Source organism: Solanum lycopersicum, chromosome 1, assembly GCF_036512215.1.
Source record: "Solanum lycopersicum chromosome 1, SLM_r2.1".
In the NCBI taxonomy this organism is placed as follows: domain Eukaryota; kingdom Viridiplantae; phylum Streptophyta; class Magnoliopsida; order Solanales; family Solanaceae; genus Solanum; species Solanum lycopersicum.
In genome coordinates this window covers 83,767,206-83,789,206 of record NC_090800.1, presented here as the reverse complement: position 1 = coordinate 83,789,206, position 22,001 = coordinate 83,767,206, and the positions used below count along the sequence as shown (strand labels likewise).

Genomic DNA, 22,001 nt, shown 5'->3' with positions numbered 1-22,001 from the left:
CACCTGTCATTGTACGAATTAGTCTCAATAAGCAATAAAATCTAAGACACATCTCATACTTTCGATTGAGAATAATATATATAATTCAAGGAGATGACATTTTCCATTGTAATGAATACTTAAGATCACAGGCAAAATATTTTTCAAATTAGAACCAAAATTATTAATAATAACACTTTTATTATGTGTTCATTATGCCCACAGTCATTTGGAATAACCTGCATTTAGAGTATTAAAATCTAATATTAATGGCTTACTAGGAAATTAATTTTAAAGCACTGTTTCATGACAGCTTATTAGTAGATTTTTATAATTCTTTATATTAGTAATCATTAATATTAATCTTTATATATAATATATATAAAATCTTTAATTCTATCATGGACACTAGTTGGGCCATTTTCGAGTTACTACGATAATTTAACTAAAGAAATATAAATTTTGTGAGCGTTTATCTGACTTAAAAGCACAACTTAGGGTCAAAAATTCAATTAACTTTTCTTTAACAAAAAAAAAAAAATTTAACCTACTGCACTTCGATATTATTTTTTTCGAAGAATTAATCAAAATATGATAAAATTAAAAATAGCTAATTGATAAATAACTATATACATATATATAGATAGATAGATATATTAAAATAAATAAGTTATATTTTTTTAAAAAAAAATCATGATAAATAATCATACATCTATCCGTTTATTCGGGTAAAATTACGATATTCTATAATAGAAAAAACTTTAAAAAATATATCATAAATATATAGAACTACCATGATTGCTGGTGACGTAAAAATTGTAGTTGACTGAAGAATTAAATATGATTGAGAGTTGCATAATATATATTGCTACTTTGATATGTGTCACTTTTGTTTTTTATAAGTAGTTTTATTTTTATCATATTTATATTAAAATTCCATCAAATTAGAATTCACTTCAGAAAATTTTCTATTAAAAGTAAAACATTACCTAATAAGAAAGATTTTATATTTAATAAAATTTAAGTCTAAATTATTTAATGAAAAATAAAATAGTTATCGTTCCATCATAATTTTAATTTATACGTGATTTACTCTCATGCATAAATGATTTAAATCCTCTTAAGGTTTTTCCCCCTCTTTTCCTTTAGTCTTCCCCTTTTTAGGTTCTTGACATTGTGACGTAGATTTTAGTCCATTAATCATTTTTTCATAAAATAATCTTCAGGATTAAAAAAATAGAATAAAAATTTAAAATTATTTATTTTCAAGATCACTCTCGTAAATCGTTGAAGTGATTTAATACTATAAATAAGAACTTAATCTACACATCACTAGAATCTAAGACTTATTATTTATACATAAAATATTTCTCTTATATTTAATCGATTTGGAATTTGATTAAAATATTAAACCTAATTTGATCTGCCCTTTTTCCGAACATAACACTTAATTAACAAGAGCTAAGTATATAATGTCGTCTTTAATTAATACCAGGCATAATTATTCCTTTTTAATTATTCATGAACAATTATATTTCAAATCAGGTAGTTAATTATTTATGTGAAATTTTTATTATCTTTTAAGAAAGAAAAAAATTATTATTAATAAAAATTATAATAGAATAATAAATATTCCCTATCTCTTCAATTTTTTATCAAATACGAAAAATAAAAATAAACGACGAAAGTATATATATACATAGGAAGCTAATTTGTTTCCAGATTTTACACGTTAGGAAAGTCGCACTATGCAATTTTTTTTAATAATTTGAACCAATCACTTTGAGATGTCTCATTTTTTGGAATCTTCTTTTTCGTAAATTAATTATTATTATTATTATTATTATTATTATTATTATTATTATTATTATTATTTTCCCTATATACGCGGCACCCTAGAGAGAAATCGTATTTTGACCGTTGTTGCAGGAATTTCTAGTCTAAATTCAAATAATTTTTAGTACTTTCAAATAGTACTATTTTTCTGTTCATAATAATTAATATAATGATTTATTGTTTTGCTCCTATTAATTTATGAAGTAGGTGAATTAAAAATTTAAGTTTTTCAAAAAGTTTTATATTTTTTAAAGTAATTAATTGCGGGTACAATGAGTAAATTTTTTTTTTATTCTTTCTAGATTTATCAAAAATGAAAAAACAATTAAAATAGAAAAGATAAACGATTAATCAAAGATAGAGGAGTAACTTGAATTTTACAACCCAAGCAAAACAAGAATAAGTACGTAATAGAATTTTCCACTTCTAGAAACTTAAATTTGTATTTGTTTTTCGGGTTTAATTCCTGAAAACTTTTGAAAAATATATTTTTTAATTTTAAAATAAGTTTCTTAAATAAAGAATACGACTTTAATATTAAGAATTTAACAAGTGACATTATACCCTACTCTTCAACACGCATCATATCAACCTAACTCCCGTAGCCCCCTCTCTACCCCTACCTTGCATATTGTTTATTTAAATTAAATTACATAGATGTGCTTCTAGAACAATAATTTTTACTTACGTACCTACGCATATACACAAAATAGAGTAGAAATCACTTATTTAATTTTAAATCGTGTATATAATGATTAATTGATGATACTCTAAATTTAATAGTTAATTAGAGAATTAACAAAAGTTATAATAGCAAATATTGATGTATAGTTATCAAAGACATACTATTCTCCACTTAACGTGAAAAAAAATGAGTAATATTAATCTAAACTTTTGATCGTTATTTGACTACTAGACATTATGAATCTTCTGATTGACTAATTTATACATATTTTATTTTTAAACTACGTTCCTAATCAAATAATTTAATTTAGCTTCTTCTTTGATCTTTCATAGGGAAATTAACGTGTTGAATTCAAATTGATAGAATATAATAATTATGTTTTATAAAGCTGGGATGGTATATTCAACAGCTTAATGCCACCACTTTTCTCAATCATGAAACTACTAGTTTGTGTATTTTATTGCTAAGTAGTTATTAAAAATTAAATATTCTTCATCAATGAACATTGTTTTATTTTCCCTCCAATATTGACATTTCATATAATCATATACTTAACCAAGGATTATCCTGAGGTTCTATGTATTACTGAATAACTTTAACCAACTACAAAACGACCACGTAGTACACTCGAAATAAACCAATACTAACAGACATCACTGCTATTCTACATGCCCAAAAGTTTCATCAAATAAACCTTGAAAATCAAAATTTCAGTACCAGCTATGATATTAGACATTAGAATTTACACATAATTAAGATGGAAGATAACAAACAAGCATATACAATAAACAGTGACAAAGATACAGGCTGTTTTGTTTAACTAGAGATTTGTTCTTCCTCAGGTTCTTCACTTTCACTGCTACTATCTTCTTGTAACTCACTAACTGCTTCTGTAAATTCAGCAATATTGTCTTCTTCGTAGTTGTCATTGTCGTCGTCTGATGATGATTTTTCAATGTTTGTATCTATAGCATCAGATATTTCTTCAGCAGCTTCAATTTCTTTCCCCGTTTCCTTAAGTAACACTCGAGGAAACCTCAAGGGTTTCCCAGGCTGATCTTTAAAGAAAGAATTCATGGTCATGAACCTAAAGACCTGCAATAGGCGTCGTTTATCTCTTTGAATATCTGAACTCAATAGTTTCTGCAGCAGTGTTGATTCTCTCGCACTTTTTGTAACCTGAGTTACAGATTCACGGTTCACATCCTGTTTTCCAGTAGGAAAGTCCTTCTGATCACAAGTGTTTGGTGAATCGGAGTTTCCAAATCTTCGTTTCTTGGAGAAACGATCATTTCGGTTGAACTTTTCTTTTTTATTGAACCTTTTTTGGAACCTTTCTTTTCTACTCAGTGGCCTTTTTTGCTCCATTCCATCCACTTGTTTCTCAGTATCTGACAGATAGGATGATGGTATTTCTGCAACTTCAAAACCTAACTCAGCCTGCTTGGCTAGAATTTCCTTAAGTTGCTGCAGAAAGTTCAACTAATTAAACCAACATGAATGGTTAAGAATCGCCAGTAAATACAGACAATGAAACAGATGAAGAGAGAGAGAGAGAGAGCCTTATTAAACTTGCTAAAGAGTAAATAATACAAGTATATGATCAAATAATAGGTCCATGGACAATTTACATTAGCCATGCAGGACGATCAGGAATGTACAGGAAGTAGAATATATTTAGTGCAATCAGAGTGGTATAAAGACGAGTAGCATTCTAAGATAACAGAGGGGCAAAGATGTGGAAGCTATTTGTGTGATGAACAGAGATGTGTGGAAAATATATGTACATTGAATGGACAAGGGGAACCACTGTTCATTTACTTCCTCCAAGTATGGAACTTCTCTAAAGTGTAGCATAAATGCAAATTCAGCATATGATTAATATGCAAGTCTTGATAACAAAACCATCGGTCATTTAGGTTCAGCCTTCAGAAGAAAGCTATAACATGCTTGCATTTCAGATATTGCGCAGGCATCTTTAGCTAATTATAAAAGAAGCTTTGGACAAACAAAAGAGTTAAATGAAAAACATTCAATGTTGGGAGGTGTGTGGATATCCTCATAGACATGCAGTGTTAATTAAAATGTGTAAAGAAAGCAAACAAAGAGTAAAGGTTCAGTTCCCGTGATCTTGAGACTAGAACCTGCTACGCAAGAAAGGAATTTTGAGAAGGTTTTTAGAGATTAGAGGAGGAATGCACAAGATCTTTAGCTTATTATGGAAGAGAAAATTTCAGAAAGCCTTCAAGTTTCCTACTTGAGCTGCCAAATTCTTAACATCACATCCTATAAAGACTGTACGCTATTCTCCAGTCTCAACAGAGAGAGAAAACCAAAGACCCAGCTATTTTTCCACTCACCAATATTCAATTTGCATACATTCACCTCCCTTATTTCTTAAGATTATAGTCCAAACAAAATCTAACAAAATCTGGAGACAACTGAAAAATAGTCAAGAGTACGTGATTCGTGTCTTTCTTTGAGGGAAGGAATATGTATTTTGAACTTAGCATGGACCTCAATGGTATTAATATAGCATCTCTAGAAATAGAAAACATTAGAAACATCATGAAGATCCAAATGAAGAGAGTACATCAAAATACTATCCTCAAATTTTTTAGTTGATTTAACAAATGAATTCATCATACAATTCTACTCACTTCGATAATACGTCTTCTTTTTGCAAAGAAGAAGAAACACATAGCTCATTCATTTCTTCAATAGCTGTCTTTTCATGCTTACTTTTCATATGAAGCAGGAAGGGGTAGAAACAGGCAGGTGTTCCTCATTTCTACCGTAGTATCTCAATCTAGCATCCAATGGGAGGATGGATACAACAAGAAAAAGGTGTAGTTTGGACAATATACCTAAGCTACACTAACTTCAGCCTATGTGCACTAAAGATAATATTTTCATGTACAACACAATGCAAACAGTGAAAAGAATAAAACTGTGGACCCTGGGCTGCAGATATATGCTCTTCTTAAAACTAGTGGACCCTGGGCTGCAGATATATGCTCTTCTTAAAACTAGTGGTTTTCATCAACTGCGGAATATGCATAAAATGTAAATTGAGCTTGAGGAAAGAAATTGTGTTGCCAACCTCAAGCCAAAGACGGACAGCCACTGAGTTAAATTTTGTTTATCTTCTTTGATGACCAGTTCAGCAAACAAATATGTAAATAAAAACCTTAGGACTTTCATGTCACAGGAGAAGAAGTTCACTTAGACAACATTAATCTACACACAGAGACGCATGCACACAGATATAACAGGTATTAATCGTAAAAACAAATTACACAGTTCGCATCTTAAAAGCAACTTCTGATGACACAGGATGCTAATTTTGAGATATCAACATACCTGACGGCGCAACTTAGCAGCATTCGAATTACCCTCGGACTCTACCATTTTCCCTGTTAGCTGCTGCAGCAAAGCATATTTATTCTTAAGATATGTCATGTTCCTATACATTCAAGTACAAACATCTTTTTCAAGTAGAGGTAACCAACCTTCTCAATGTTTCCTTTTGAAGGGTAGTTCTTACGGCGTTCTTCCCGCCACTGTTGAATTTCTTGCGCTGAGTAAGTCACCATGAGAGGTCTTTGCAACACAGAGTAATATCCACACAAAATAAATCAAAAATCAAACAAAAGTGAAAAACAAATATAAAGTACAAGAAAACATAGGTGATTTAAATGAAGAAGACTTGAGAGGTAGCAGTTCAGAAAATAGTGAAGACAACTGCCAAAAGAACAACAAAATCTAAAGATCAACTCCTGAAACATGGCAGAAGTTAATAGGAGTTGATTATGCTGCTATTCTTTTCAGAACAACATCCCATCATAAATAGAAATCAAACAAGAAACCATCATGCTACTCAACTGGGTAACTGCTACTTTCCACAAGCACAGGTACCAGATATAGGCGACATTCAATTTTACGAGGGCTTTCCATTCTCTCATATGACATACAGAAAAACCAATTTGATTGTTTAAGGACGTTGTTATAATTGAACTATTAGTTGGTAATACAATAGATCATTTTCTACTTTATTGCTAGTGAATCTAAAAAAATCCCTATTATCCACATTGAACTTTTGAAGTATTTACTGATCAACTTCTTGAAAACAAACTAATGGCATGTAATGTCTCAAGAAAGTTAAAAAGCTGATCACCAAGAAAGACAAGAGGCGCACACACCAAAAAAAAAAAAAAAACTTCCTTGCAAAATTGTAGTCAGAGAACTTCTCAGAACTGACTGAAAAAAATGTCAATAAGACTTCTCTTACTGCTGCATATAATGCAACATAAGATTCCACTAAAACCGAGAAGTACCTCTTTTTCTCCATCTCAGGTTTCACTGAATTAGAATGAATATTTTTTTTCTCCCCATTTCTGTGATGACCTGATAAAAAATGAGTCAATGAAAGTAGTTACTACAAGCAATTCAAGAGCAATGATCACAATATACAAGTAGAACTGCTGACCTTACAAGCAACATATATCCAGAAACGAATGAGATATACATAAAATGAGAAAGATACAGTATACAAGATGAGTGGTGTTTCTTCACAAAGTTCTTTTCTATCCAGAATTCAAACCTACAAATTCAATACTGGTCATTGCATCTCCAACTACTACAATGGTTAAATTATATCATGAAGTTTATTAAGGAAATACTAAACATTCAATTCATGCTAGTGGAAAATCAAATAACAGTGCATTCTTTTTTTTATGTATAGAAGCCAGACTTTGTGTAATCTCCAATGACAAATCCTGAGCTAATGCATCTTTTTTATGCTTTTTTCATGAAATTACTTGCTTCATCCAAAAAAAGGGACATGTTAGAATTGACAAATCATAGGGATAGGTAAGATGGAAAAATGAGCAAAAAACCAAGACAACACTCACCTTTTTCCAGGTTTTTATTATGAGTTGAGAACTTCCCTTTACCAAACTTGGAATTCCTAGATATGCAGAAAATGGAGATCAGGAAAGGAATAAATGAATAAAAGCTATATATAGAACAAAGAAACATAAATGAACCAGAAGAGTAGAACATACTTAGCATCGTGCTTTTGATTCCTCGAGAAGTTACTATTATAAGAATTTTGCTGGTTGCCTTTTGATGGGCTAATCCCAACAATGCATCCACGATTTGCCTGCAAAATAATTAATAGGACTAAGATGATACAGAAGAAACATCAAATGTGAATAGCCCAAATGGCCCTCGATTCTCCCAGAGCAAAAATGCATAGATCAAGAAGACTTTTATGTTATCTATTTGTTTTTAAATACTGTACTTTATTTTACGCAAATTATATCACTGTGATCCTAGATGCATTGAGACTTACCAATGACTTGTAACTTAAAGTTACAGAAATCTAATCTGATGTTGTAACTTTTGCGCAAGTTATAAAGCCTTCTAAATTTGATTTAATATTTTTAGAATAAGCATGCGGCCAAGTGTTCTTTAAAATTAAATCCTACCCCAAAACTGATATTGAAACAATAAGCAGAACCATTTGTTAGCAACTTTTCTGTCTAACACAAGAATCATGCTATTGACACAAATCAAAAAATGGAAGTGTTCCTCCATAAAACAACTTGTATACTCCAATCTTCATTAAGAACAAACAATTATATTTCTGTGGGAGGTGTCAAATATGACTTTCAAATGAACAAGCTAGAACAAATAATTTGCCATAGAAGAACAAAATAAGCTAAAGATAGCATCCATTACCAAGTAATCATGTTAAGTGAAAGAAAGTGCTCAAACCGTGGGAATTTCAAGTAAGCTCTTGAACAAGCAGTTCCATTTCCTTAATTTATATAACTAGGTAATGCATGCTGTGGATGATAGATTAAGACTGTAATTGAAGATAACCAAAGTAACTATTTAGTAAAAAAAAAAAACCATTTCGAACACACAACACAGCTAAAGTACAGCAAAATAGTCGTGCAAGAACCAAGTGAATTCACCTGTGTATTAGTAGAAGCGGGAGCATTGAAGTTCTGAGTTTGTGGCTGAACAAAGCCAAACGGATTCATCATAGGTAACTGGCCTAGCATTTGCTGATTCACATTAGGCATTTGCTGGACAGCTCCATTGGCATTCAAAAGACCCAACTGTGCATTCATAGAAAAATTGGGAATTTGAGGCCCCATACCCTGACATACCTAGTTTGAACAATACACAAACACAGGCTTTAGCAAAACTTTCTAGCTAAATAAGCATTACAGGAGCACAAACAGTAATAGTTATCCTCTATAATGCAGCTTAGCTCCAATTCACTTGAATAAACAATAGTTATGTCATGTAGCAAGTGTCCGATGAAAAATACCAATGACCTAGCTGTAAAAAATAATGTCGTCATACCACAAGGCTACAAATCAGACAACATCCTTTACCAGTTGTAAGACGACATTTTTCCCCACCATGCTACTAACTCAGGAGGCTCATTACTATCTATTATGCTACAGAATCTTGAATCTTAAGCGAAAGGCAGGGTGCTATTTAGGAGTTTTTGCGGTAGTGCATACTGCAGTCAATAGAATAAACGGTCTAAGAGAAGATGACCAAGAATTACTTGGTGAAAATAAACCAGCTCTAACAAATTATGGAGTTAAAAGTACAGCAACACAGAATGCAGGATCCAAGTGAATTCACCTGTGTATTAGCAGAAGTAGGAGCATTAAAATTCTGAGTTTGTGCCTGCTGAGCAAAGCCAAAAGAATTCATCAGAGGCAACTGTCCTTGCAATTGCTGAGTCACATTAGGCATTTGCTTGGACAAGCCACTCTTAGACTGCTGGGCGGCTACATTGGCATTCACAAGACCCAAATGAGCATTCATACCAAAATTGGAACTTTGAGGACCCATAGCCTGAGAAACCTAGTATGAATAAGCAGAAACATGCTTTAACAAACGTTGCTGGCTAAAACAAGCATCACATATGCGTGCATCCAATAACAGGAACAGCTCTCCTCTATAACACAGCTTACTCCAGTTCACATTAACAATAATTATGTCCTGTAGAAAGTGTCAAACAAGAGCCATAACAACGAGAAATAATGTAGTTATATAGCTACGCTGTTACTTAAGACAACATCATTTATAAGTACACAAACGACATGACTTTTTGCTTAGCTCAATGTTACTTCTTTTCCTAGCATGCTACTAGCTAAGGAGGCTCATCACAATCTATCAATGCTTCATCATCTTAAGAGAATGAATGGAAGCATATAACATATGGAATTAACCAGTAAAACATATTGCACTCAATATATTAAGACGGTCTAAGAGAAGACAGCCAAAGCACTACATGGCAAGAAATTAAACCAGCTTAAACAAATGTGCTTTTGAAGTACAGCAAAACAGAATGCAGGAACCAATTGTATTGACCTGTGGGTTAGCAGAAGCAGGAGAATTGAAATTCTGAGTCTGTTGCTGCTGAACAACACCAAAAGAGTTCATCACTGGCGACTGCCCTTGCAATTGCTGACTTCCATTAGCCATTTGCTTAGACAAATTTCCACTTGCATTCGCATGACCAAAATGTGCATTATTCAAAGCAATGTTAGAATTTTGAATTCCCATACCCTGAGGCACCTGGTTTGGATACATTGGAACACTCCCTGAAAGAGCCTGAGCATAACTTGCCATTTGCATAGCCATTTGCATTTGCAGAAACTGATTCATATTTTGCATTGGATTGGGCATACCCCCAAAACCAACATTCTGATTCAAGAACTGAGGTGGGTTAACAATATTTTGCCCCAAGAATTGACCTTTTTGTTGAAAATTAGCATTATTCATCTGATTCACTTGGTACCCCAAAAGCTGCCCAGAGGAAAAGTTTGTATTCGGGTTATTGTTTGGAATTGCCATCTGAGACTGAATTTGCATATGGTTTGGCATAAAACTTGCTGGGTTACCCATAACCTGATGAAATTTAACAAAAAATAACCAAAATCAAGAATCTAAACATATAATCAACTTAGAGACAAAATAGTAACATAAGACGCAAAAAAACCGTATATAGGAGAACCTGCAGGGGAGGTGAAGGAGCAGTTCCATTGGCCTGAAACTTAGATGGATGCTGAGGCCGTGAATTTCTACCCGGTAACATGGTTCTTCGAAGAGCAAGAGTTCATGTAGCACAGTGAGGGAGACAAGGGTTTAAGGACAGTTCAAAGTTCCAGTTTTCTAGGGTTTTAGAGTAAACGAAGGTTTCAATAAATATATTTTGGGTAAATTTTCATAAATGCATGATAAACCCTATTATTTTTAACAATAGTTCAAAATTAACGATGTGTAACAAAAATTTTTTTTAACAAAATTATCATAAGTAAAATATAATGTATCAATATTGAATAAAATAAATTTTTGTATTGATGATGAACTATATATCAGAGATATATGTATGTTAATATATAATGTTGAATTCAGATCTTATAAGAATACAAGACAAATATAAACTCGATAAATAAAAATGAAAAGTATATTTATTTTTTTTTAATCTCAATCTATTTAAATCAGTCAGAAAAAATATTAACTTATGAACATCAATAAATTTGTTTAGTGTAAAAAACTTATCTAATTAATATATTTTCTTTTGATAAACATAAACACTCAATAACGTGATAGAACAATTAAATAATTTAATTTGTTAGCCAAAAAAGTAAAGCTATCATCATTGTGACATAGGGGCTCAAACCAAACATCAAGATAACTCCATTGGAAGTTGTTCTAAAATAAGCGTTTAAAGAATAAATTTAGTTATTATTTTGAAAAAATCAATTAATAATATTTATATACATATTATTTATGTATCATTCAAATGGAAAAGAAAATTATTTTAAGAGGAAAAATATAGTACATATTTATCAAAATGGATTATTACGAAGTAGATAGAGAGAAAACAAAGTACTGTAGATTCAAACAATAAAGTTTTTTCAAATTTAAAAAGCAAATGTTGTAAATCAGTAAGGAAACTTACATAAATAAATTATATTAAGAAAATATTTATCGTTTATATTAATAATTTTTTTTTTTACTTGATCACTTTTAACATATTTATAATACAGTTTTAATACATGTTACAGACAACAATTTATTATTCACATATAATACAAATTTTATTGATGATTAATACATTTATCATAATATTTTAATACACTTATAATACAATGTGTCACTTTCTTACGAAACAAGTATAATATATACAATATAATATATATTTATTGCATATATAATTTACTTTTAATACATATTGCATATTTAACATAGTATTGCTATAAATGATAATATATAAAAATATCGCTAAAATCGATAATTATTTATTAAAAAGTATTAACTCAAGTATTTTACCAAATCAATAATACTCAACTATTATTAAGTCTATATAGATATTAAAAAATCAAATAATAAAATTACAATAGAAGTGAAATGATTTTTCATTCTTTTATTATACTTCCTTTAATTCAAATTAGCAAAAATTATTTTTTATTTAAAATAATTGAATTGTTTAAAGTTTAGTATGGAGTTTTCAATGTTTTTCTCGAATTTGTCTTCGAATGAAGTTTGATACTCTCTAGAAGATATATTACTCCCTTTATTTCATAATAATTGAATCTTTTTAGGGATTTTCATTTTTTAAAATTAATTTAATTGTTCATTTTTCAAAAATATTTTTGAGTGTTTTTCCAATTTTACCCTTCATTTAGATTTTTAATGTGACAACTTTAATAAATTTGATAATAATTAATAAGTGTAAAAATAAAAAAACTATATTCATTTTATGCCTTAATTTATTTTTAAAGTGTGTAAAACACCTTAAGGGAGTGCCTACTTACAAAGTTGTATCTATCATTTCACTAAGGGCAATAGCAAAAAAGTATCATTAAAATTATATCTTTAAATATTTTTCTTAATCGATATATATTGCTTCACAAATTTAATTAATATGAAATAGAAAAAATATCTAGAGAGTTGTTTATTTTCTCTCTTTTAACTTGAATCTAGTATTTAAATGAATTGAATCTAGGGAATTATCATGGATGAAGCAAATTTCTACTCCATCCAATAATTGCTATCGACTATATTATTTTGAAATATCGAACAATAATTATACATTTAATTCTTAATTTATATTTATCATCATTTTAGAATATCAAACAATAACTATACACTTAATTCTTAATTAATATTTATCATTAATTATAACTAGTATATATACTATCCGTTGCACGATTAGTTGATAAATACAACAATAATTGCCAATTTTAAGTTATGATTATTGTAAAGAAACTGCAAATTTCAACTTATTAGAGCAAAACAAAATAATGTTTATCTAAAAATCTTTTTAATTACTAAATTTGATCTGTGAAGTCAATTTATAGTTTATTCAGTTCGTCTTCAGAGTACTACTTCCCGAAAATTTGCCAGTATGGCCGGAAATTGGCTACCGGCGGCACAGCTCACCGGGAGTGGGCGACCGGTTCTTCAACCAGGTGAAGTAGAGTGCAGCCTTCTCTCCTCCGTTGACCTCTTTTCTGAAGAAACCCCCAGTTTCCCAAACCTAAAAGCCGGCGTCGTTATTCTCACAACTCATCGTCTTATCTGGGTCCAAGAATCCACCACCTCCCCTACTGCCATTTTCATCCCTCTCTCAGCCGTCACCCACATCTTCTCCCTCAAAAGGTCCATCAAGTCAATGTTCGCTAGCCCAAGATTCCGATTTCAGGCATCACTGGGTGAAAAGGGCACGAAAGGGGTCGTGGTGATTACTTTGATTCTTAGGGGGAAATCGGATATTGAATCTTTCGTGGAGAAGTTTTGGGAAGCATGGAGAAAGAAGGCTTGGGAAGATGGGAAAAAATCTGGGCAGGAGGCTTCGGGTTCTGGGTTAGGATCAGGTCATGGGTCGGGTGTTGACGGAGGATTGGCGGTGAGGATGCCAGTTGTTGGGGTAGCTGGGATATTGAGGAAAGAGCAGGAAATATGGGAGAATACTGATAAGAGCTTGCAGGAAGCTTTTCAGGATTTGAACGCTCTTATGGTATGGTAAAGTTTAAGTCTTTTATCTGTTTGGTTATTTTATATGTAGACTTGGAAGTTTGGTCAATATGTAAAGAATAGGTGCAATAAGCATTCATATTAGCTTTAAAATATGTGAGGTTTGGCATCAATGTGCATAGTGGTGTTACATGGGTTGAGAACCATGAGGTCATTGGTTTAAGTTCCAACATTGACAAAAATTACTAGGTGATTTTTTCTTTTCTGTCATAGTCTTGGTGCACAGAGTTATTCGTACTTGTTGCTGTCGTGAGGTGACATGTATATTGGAAATTGCTAATGTGCACTGGTCCAGACACTGCAGTTATGAAAAAAAAAGTGCTCATCTTGATATGAAAGATCTTTTTTTTGTTGATGGGTAAAGGAACTTCTTGGGTTTGCATATTGGAAGATATGCAATTTAGTTTATGAAATGAAGCATGCAAGAGTTAGCCTGCGGAAAATTTGGTTTCAATTATAACAATGTACTGACTAAGATTTATTTGGATGTGGGAATATATACGGTGGAATTTATCCATAATAAAAAGAAAGAAAGATTAGGTACTTCATGTTAAGTAATTGATGCTGATGCCAAAATAGAGGAGGAAGAGAGTTTGGGAGAACTTGCCAGTCTAATGATTGAATGGACTAAGTTCTTATAGTTACACTCAGATATCAGGGTTACATGTTTAATTGACAATACTACATTTCATACTTAAACAGTTGGCTTATCGATTTTATTATGCTATATTTATTTTGTTTTGGCTAAGTGACAATTCTAGAAGTTCTGGTAACTCTTTACATATGCAAATCGGTCTGTTTGGTTGATAACTTAAGTTTCCTATCTGCATATGTCTCTACTATTGGTTGATATAATTCTCATATACAGAATAAAGCTAAAGAAATGGTGACTCTAGCAGAGAGAATGAGAGCAAAGCTTCTCTCCGGCTCAACTAGTCAGGCCACTGGCACAAATGATGAGGAAAATGGAACCAAAGAAGAGATGCAAGAATTGCTATTAAGTGTTGGTATTGTGTCTCCTGTTACTAAAGAATCTGCTGGTGCATTGTATCATCAACAATTATCTCGGCAGGTATTTTATCCTGGTAGCTATGTTAGTAAGTGTATCCATTTTTATGAGCTAGTCTTGATTATAAATGCAGCTAAGTTAGATGCCAATGTTCGCAAGCACATATGAAATGTTGTCTTTGCCTTTTGACTTCGATAAGAACATGTTGCTACCTGATGATTTAATAAAAAAATCTCCACTCCCATGGCTATAATTTCTCTTTTGCTGTTAAATCTTTGATATCTTTCTTTTTGCTGGACCTGTGAACCAGTGATTTATCTGAGAGCCAAGCAATAGTTAAATTTACAGCAACAAAACTTTTAAGTGCAACAGGTCTTCCCACAGATTACAGGTATCAATCTTAATTGTAATTCAGGCCGTGTAAGACCATAACTTACTCAACAGATTTGTTGCAAATTTCAAAGTGGATCATGAGAATGTTAAGCAAGTAGCCACCAAAGAGAACTTATTTTGACTCTTAATAATATAAAGAGCACATCAAGAGTATATAGAAAGTTTCTAATGTGTTGATATAGAATGTAATTTGGCCCGAGTGAGACATTTCTGGTCACAAAGAAAGATGGAAGATCATCCCCACCTGTATCTGGTGGTCTGTGTGGAAAGAGAGGAACCTCAGATGCTTCCAGAACAAAAGTAACAGCATCCAGAGGATGAAGATGAATTGCTTGGTTTTATTTCATTTTTGGTGTAAATAGGAGTATATGGAAGATCTATAATCAGTGATGAATGCTTTAGGCACCTTATAATTTTGTTTATCTAGGATTGAAGATCTTCCTGATACTCATTTGTAATTAGTAGACCTGTTACAAGTTGTGGCAGGTTTATTTTTTGGAATATAATACAAGACTGTTACCTTCTCAAAAAAAAAAAATAGTCTTGTATTGCTCCTCTCTGATAAGTCACAAAAAGGCTTAATACGTGAACTCTTAGGTCCAAGCTCTTACATACAAAGTCAAGCCAGTCATCTGTACATATGGGGGTGGTGCTTGAGGACCCAAAAAGGTTTACAGAAAATATGAGTCCTAAGTATCTGGCATAAAGAGTTTTTGCTTGCCTCAGAGCCCCTTAAATTTCTCCCTTCCTAACTACCCACATGACTGTTTGATGGACAACTTTCCAGGCTTTTGAATTCCTTCTTCAAACTACACCTGTACAAAAACTGTATATCTAGATGCCTAGTTAGTCTCTATTGCTGGAATTTCCGTACTAATTTAAATTGCCCAGTCAACTTTTTGGATTTTATCAGCTCCTTATCATTAGCCTAGTCAAATGTTTTACTGGAGATAACATCTCTTTTGTTATTGTAATTACTTGAATCTACTGGGTGCCTATTATTGGTATATCTTATTTCATCAAAAAAAGCTGTTTGTCTTCACCAAGGTATCACAAAATAAATGGTGAATGAATTAAGCATGAGATTCCACATTTGGCCTACCACTTTGCAATTGTGCTCTCTAATTATTCTTATCTAGGTGCATATTGTCCTTCCTTGTAGCGTCAATGTCTTAAATGGAATAGTCTTCAATGCACGACAGAACCTTAACTGGACAAATAATGACTTCATTTAGAACTTTCCTACTCGAATATACAAAATCTACCAAAAGAGGTTACAAATTAAACATAACGTAGAGTGTTGAACTAGTCATCTTCCAAGTTCAGAGCTTTGGTTGTAGAAGCCCCCCCCTCTCTCTTTCATGATATATTTATAGAAATCTGTTCTGATGTATTTGATATTCCTTGCTTACTATTGTCTTGTTATGCTACTGTCTCATTAAATAAGTTTTTAGAAGGCCAAGAAAGTTTGGTTTGATAGTACTGTGAGAACTATAAAAAGCTTAAGTGTTAGGATTGGCTGATATATCATAAATCAGTTTGACTTGCTCTTGACCGGGATTCTGGCGCAAGAATTTGATGACAAGGAGTGAAATTGCCAAAGGTGGCCTGATAGATAAACTTATGGAGTTTATGCTTGTCGATATGCTAAAGATGATGTGAACATGCGTTGTTAAATAATGCTCTTTACTAACTTTGTTACTGGTTCCTGAGCTAATATAGCAATTATGTTCAATGTTTTTATCTACCTTATCAATTTTTTATTTAAGGCTTGATATCGTTGAGATTAAAAATTTACTTTATTAGTTTCCTATTGTTGATAGATTGATATTTTCTGTTTGACATGTTTGGCCAAGTCCCTTAGATATGAAAGCTAAAACTTCAAATTCATTTGGTCCATGATCTAGTAATGCAGGGTTTGTCTATGTATTCAATAATAATGGAAGGATTGATATGTGGTGAATAATAATGCAACCACTGTTATGCAGCGACAATAATATATGAATTGTTATGTAGGGTTGCATAGTTTAAAGGTATATTTTGTCTTTAGAACTCCTTCACGGTTGCTAATACACGCCTTCTTATTCCGCATTCCATCCCATTTAAGTATTACTTTGATTACCATGTAAGTTTTACCTTATTTAGTAAAACATCACTAGTTTCCTTGTATTAATCTACACACAAGCATAAGATAAATGCCAGAAACCAAATGCTGTCAACAGTATAGTCAAACCTGAGCGATCCTTGAGATTCCAAGCATATTCCGATTTTCTTTGCAGCTTTATCAGAAATGAACCATACAAGAATAATTTGAGAAATAAATTATTTGTTTTAGTGCTTTATTTAATATATACTTGTGCAATGCCTTAGGGCTAAAACTGTTGGAGAGTTACTCTTGTGCTAGTGGACCTCTTGTACAAAAGGTTTCCAGTCAGGTTCCTTGTCACTTTTTTGTTCTTTCAACCTTTTTGATACTGTAGTCCATCTTTTTGTGGGGACAGTGGTGAGGCATGGGTAGAAGAAAGCTGACTTATCAGTTTCTTCAAGTTCTTTGTTATTCTTGTCCAAGAAATAGAATACTTTTACTTGCCTTGTGATCTTGCAAATGTTTTCTTTTCAGTAATATGCGAAAATAACAATTTGTTGTTACTTAGTTGGCAGATTTTGCGAAAATTCCACTGGAGAGAGCTGGAGGAATGATTAATCTTATTGACATCTATTGCCTTTTCAACCGGGCTCGTGGAACAGGTCATATTGTAAAATTTTTCCTTTTTCTTTCTCATTGACTATTAAATCCTCACTACCTCTAGGAGGTAAGGGAAATATCTATGTACACCTACCTTACCCAGACCCCACCTGGGAATATACTGGGTGTGTTGTTCTATTGACTATTAAGTCGTCAACTCAAAGTCTGTCACTTTAGTTTCTTAATAATTTCTTCTTCATTTTTTTGTCAGTGCCATTACAGGCTGTTATAACTCCTTTAATGCGATTTTACAGAATTGATCTCACCTGACGATTTGCTGCGTGCGTGTTCTCTCTGGGAGAAGTTTGACGTGTATGCTCCCTTTTTCCCTATACATATACATATTTGCATCTATGTTCATCCTTGAACTAGTTCTCAACTATAGATTTTGCGAACTTGGTGTTCTTTCAACTACTTCCACACACAAAAAAAAATTGGAAATAACACTTCACTTTTACAGACCAGTTATGCTTCGCACGTTTGATAGTGGTGTCATGGTCATCCAAAGCAAAAGCCACAGTGATTTTGAGGTAAAACATTTATATTGTCTTTGCTGTTTGAGCATCTCCTTTCTGTCAATATGGTTCTTGCTTTTTTGGGTCTTCCCTGATCTCTCTGATTACATCCTATATTGTGTTTCTTCAACTTATTGTAAGGTTGTAGTCTTCTAAGTAATTCTTAGACTTCATATTGTTCTCCTTCTTTATATTGGGATCAAACAGTTCTTCTTCTTATTTTTGACAACTCAAGTTCTTGTTATCATATCTGTCATCAATTGTTCTCTCGAGTAGCAGATGCCTGGTTGTAGACAACATGCAACTTATTAGATATTTAGTCCATAGGCAAATTAGAATTCCTATAAAGATCATAACTGAATAGGTTAAGTCAAACCAAGTTCTTGTGATTATATACATTCAATTATTCTCTGAAGTAGCAGATGTCTGATGGTAGCTGAGATACAACTCATTCAATATTTAATCATAGGCAAATTAGAAATCCTATATAAGTTATTGCTGAAGTAGACCATGATTGAATAGGTAAACAAGTCTAGTTACTGTATAAGACTGAGTCGGTGTTGACAGTGTTGAGTTAATAATACCAAACAAAAGGGTATAATGGGAATTTTCTGAGGTATTATAGGTCTTGGGCCACTCTATGCATTGTTTTAAGGTTATAGGTTTGATACTTAGATTTAGGTTCTTTCACATGGCATCAGAGACAACAATCTTAAAAGAGATATAAGTTGCTTCTTCCTACCGATACCTAGCCTCCTAAAGGCTGTCTTCCAGGCCAAAATTTTTCCTTTTCTTCACAAGTTAACTCTTGTCCTTTTTGGTGACCATTCCCGCTTAGATTTTTCAGTATCTGCTCCGCTTGATGATGCCTCCTTTCCCGACTGTTCTGCGGCACCAACCTTTCCTCAGTAATCATTCTTCCAGTACCGTTTCATCAGGCCACTATGCTGGCAGTTTTGGGAACTTATCCCAGAAATTTCTCTTCTTTCTTTGTGGTATCATAGTCAACCTTCAAAAAGCTGGTCTCACTACTCCGCATCCAAGTACATGCGTGAACCCCCAAAAATGAGGATGTTAATGTCCAATGTCATCTAAAGGTGCATGTGAAGGTCTTACACCATTCTACATTGATTCTAGTAGAGAGATAGATATCACGTGGATAGGCTAAGGAAATAATTGTGCAACCAGGAGAAGCAAGTTACGTCGAATTCTCTTGGCTAAAGGAGCCACCACTTAATCACTTCGTAAACAGGAATCTTAAGAGTTAGTAATTTACTTATGTTTGCATTCTCAAAAAAAAATTAAAAATTAGTATCTTGTTCATAAAGTCGGATGCAATCTTGACATCACATATGATCACTTATGGCATACTGAGATCCTAGATGATGACAGCTTGTTCATATCTTGTTAGACTCCTCAATGAATTCCAAGAGTACCTTTCCTTAACATAACCATGAGTGCAGCTAAGTTTGAAGCAAAAAAAAAGACTTTTCAATAGTCAATTGAAGTTTGAAATCTGCCCTTCTCCATTCCTGTTAAATATATCTGGTGTATAATATACTTTCTATAACTTTAATACCCACAATTCTGCTATTAACTGCAGGTATTTACTAGAATTAGATCTATGGTTACTACACCTGATGCTTTACGAGCAGGGGTCACTGCTAGTGATGCTGCAATGACTTTGGGAATTGCTCCAGCAATGGCTAAAGAGCACCTTCTCGCAGCCGAGGGCAAAGGTATAGTCTGCGGATTCTAATTATAACACCTAGAAAGTGATGCTTAAGTTGTGATCAAATTTCGCAGGACTTCTGTGCAGAGATGTTAGTCCAGATGGATTCCGCTTTTTCGTCAATTTGTTGCAAGAAGTTGATGCTGATGATATATTCTTGTAAGTGACTTGCGGATGCAATCTCTTCCAGTCTATACATATAATGTTGGCGATGTAGTTAGGGCTTTGTTTTGAACTACCCTTAGTTACTTTATATATGAATGGGGACTGCTCATTGATCAAGATTTAGTTTAATTAGATGCTCTTTGTTCATTTTCTGGGCATCAAAAAACTTTTGGGACCACTATGAGAATCCCTCTAACAGACTAAGCTTTTGATAACATTGTCAAATGATTCAACAATGTCCAATAAGGTCTGATTGGTATAATAACTAGTGTAGCATGAAGAAAAGCTCGTGATTGATAGTCTTAAGTGTGTTCTGAAATTGTTTTACATGGGAAGGCTGGAGTTGCCATGATGCTGTCCAACTTAAACTTGAGGCCATCAGAAACAGTAAAGGATGCAGAAGCGGTACTCTTAGCATCTGGGAATCCCTACAAGATTGGAAGGAACTTCCCTTTGCTTTTTGCTCACCTGTAATTACTTAATGCTGCTATGTAAGACATACATGATACAACCTTCTCAAAGAAAGGTGTAGAACCCCGACATGTGTGATTTTAGCAAACTATGGTTCTGAGGGGAAGGTAAAGATAATATATACAATGAAAAAAGGGAAATAAATGACTAAAGGAGGAGAGAAGTGGCAAAAGACTGTGGGGCCTTTTTTATCAGTAGCTATTATGATTTCGATTTGGTCTGCTTCAAGTGAGATTTAACATTTTCAGGACAAACTTGAGCCTTCAAAAAATATGAGTTCTATGTTCTTAAACTAGGATTTGAAAATGGGACTAGAGTTGCTCCCAGCAAAGCTAGATTTGGGTAGTTCTGAAACACTACCTTATGGCATAAAATTAGGAATATTTAGAGTTCATATTATTGTGCTTCTGCTGCCAGAGGGACCTTAAGGTTTCCAATGTCTGCTTTTGTTTTTACTATTGTTATTAGAAGGTCCTCGACATGGTTATCTGTTGCTTATTGTTGATACTGTCAAATCTTTTCTTCTATATGTTCTCCTAATCTGTAAAATAGTTGAGAGAGTTGTGATAATCCTAGATTTATCTGTTGCAGAGTGAAAGATTATGGAATCTATCAGACATGGGTCAAAGTTATCTCTGATGCCAGGTTTTCTACTTGTAACTTCAACTTTTGGTTTTCTTAATCAGTAATGAGAACAGCATTATAAAAATGATGTTTCAACTCCTCACTTTTTCCTTTCTGATAATTTCCCAGGTGAAATAGAGGAAGCATGTTAAATAGCTTCATGCATCAGCACGCTCTTTCAGGGCCAATTTGTTGCTTTAGGTGCCTTATAGAAATTTATTTATGTCAAAGCTTGAATGGGAGAGCGGAGATAGGATGAACAGGGGAAAAGATAAGTGCCCCTCCCACCCTGTCTTGAAGAGAGCCAGAAGGGGATATCAGAAGGTTAGGCTTGCCTAGGTATTGCATGTTTGGGTACTTGGATCACAGGAATCGTGTTGAAATTACATAATTCAGCTTGATAAGGGACAGAGAAGTCTGCGTTATGCAGGCATTACAAGGCAACACAATCTACGGTGGTACCTGATTCTAGTTCCTTAAACAAAGAAATGAAGAGTTGATTTGATCTAAATTATGGTTTTGTAAGCACAGTTTTCCATGCAAGACACAAAAATTTGTTAGTTGTACATTTTGGTAATTGAATGCACAAAGACTTCATTGTAACCAACTAGATCTGTTTAATTGCTTCTCCATACAGTATCTACTCGTGGATTTGAAGTATATGGAATCTTCTAATAACATTTGAGATAGTCAAGGATGACAAAATGCATGGAGATGATAGACAATGTGATGGTTTTTTTGCTGGTAACTACTCGTTCCTTTCC

General features: G+C 33.0%; 2 protein-coding genes across 5 annotated transcripts; one reads left to right on the top strand and one right to left on the bottom strand.

The window, feature by feature from the left end:
* Positions 1-3,162: 3,162 nt before the first annotated feature.
* LOC101251819 (uncharacterized) lies at positions 3,163-10,873 on the bottom strand. 4 transcript variants are annotated; one of them, XM_004230018.5, is made up of 10 exons: positions 10,554-10,873; positions 9,908-10,447; positions 9,173-9,397; positions 8,485-8,682; positions 7,567-7,664; positions 7,414-7,469; positions 6,838-6,907; positions 6,013-6,103; positions 5,864-5,926; positions 3,163-3,967 (listed from the first exon to the last, which is right to left on the bottom strand). In XM_004230018.5, exons 1-10 carry the CDS (start codon positions 10,632-10,634, stop codon positions 3,317-3,319), a joined length of 2,073 nt encoding a protein of 690 aa, XP_004230066.1. In that variant the 5' UTR covers positions 10,635-10,873; the 3' UTR covers positions 3,163-3,316. The 4 variants fall into 4 exon arrangements, with proteins under 4 accessions (XP_004230066.1, XP_010327498.1, XP_010327499.1 ...); XM_010329196.4 differs by having other exon boundaries at positions 5,864-5,923; positions 10,554-10,767; XM_010329197.4 differs by having other exon boundaries at positions 9,173-9,388; positions 10,554-10,767.
* Positions 10,874-12,761: 1,888 nt separating this feature from the next.
* LOC101251515 (vacuolar protein sorting-associated protein 36) lies at positions 12,762-21,897 on the top strand. The gene is made up of 9 exons (XM_004230017.5): positions 12,762-13,565; positions 14,451-14,654; positions 17,639-17,732; positions 17,985-18,042; positions 18,191-18,260; positions 19,849-19,984; positions 20,052-20,136; positions 21,205-21,258; positions 21,367-21,897. Exons 1-9 carry the CDS (start codon positions 12,954-12,956, stop codon positions 21,368-21,370), a joined length of 1,317 nt encoding a protein of 438 aa, XP_004230065.1. The 5' UTR covers positions 12,762-12,953; the 3' UTR covers positions 21,371-21,897.
* Positions 21,898-22,001: the final 104 nt, after the last annotated feature.

What these genes read in the sequence shown, in the direction of transcription:
- LOC101251819 (XM_004230018.5), bottom strand. Translation starts at nt 10,634, where the DNA reads ATGTTACCGGGTAGAAATTCACGGCCTCAGCATCCATCTAAGTTTCAG. An exon ending in TAATAAAAACCTGGAAAAAG is followed by an intron (nt 6,908 to 7,413) that starts GTGAGTGTTGTC and finishes ATTTTTTATCAG; the next exon opens with GTCATCACAGAAATGGGGAG. An exon ending in CAAAAGGAAACATTGAGAAG is followed by an intron (nt 5,927 to 6,012) that starts GTTGGTTACCTC and finishes GCTTTGCTGCAG; the next exon opens with CAGCTAACAGGGAAAATGGT.
- LOC101251515 (XM_004230017.5), top strand. Translation starts at nt 12,954, where the DNA reads ATGGCCGGAAATTGGCTACCGGCGGCACAGCTCACCGGGAGTGGGCGA. An exon ending in ATCAACAATTATCTCGGCAG is followed by an intron (nt 14,655 to 17,638) that starts GTATTTTATCCT and finishes GTTGTTACTTAG; the next exon opens with TTGGCAGATTTTGCGAAAAT. An exon ending in CAACCGGGCTCGTGGAACAG is followed by an intron (nt 17,733 to 17,984) that starts GTCATATTGTAA and finishes GCGATTTTACAG; the next exon opens with AATTGATCTCACCTGACGAT.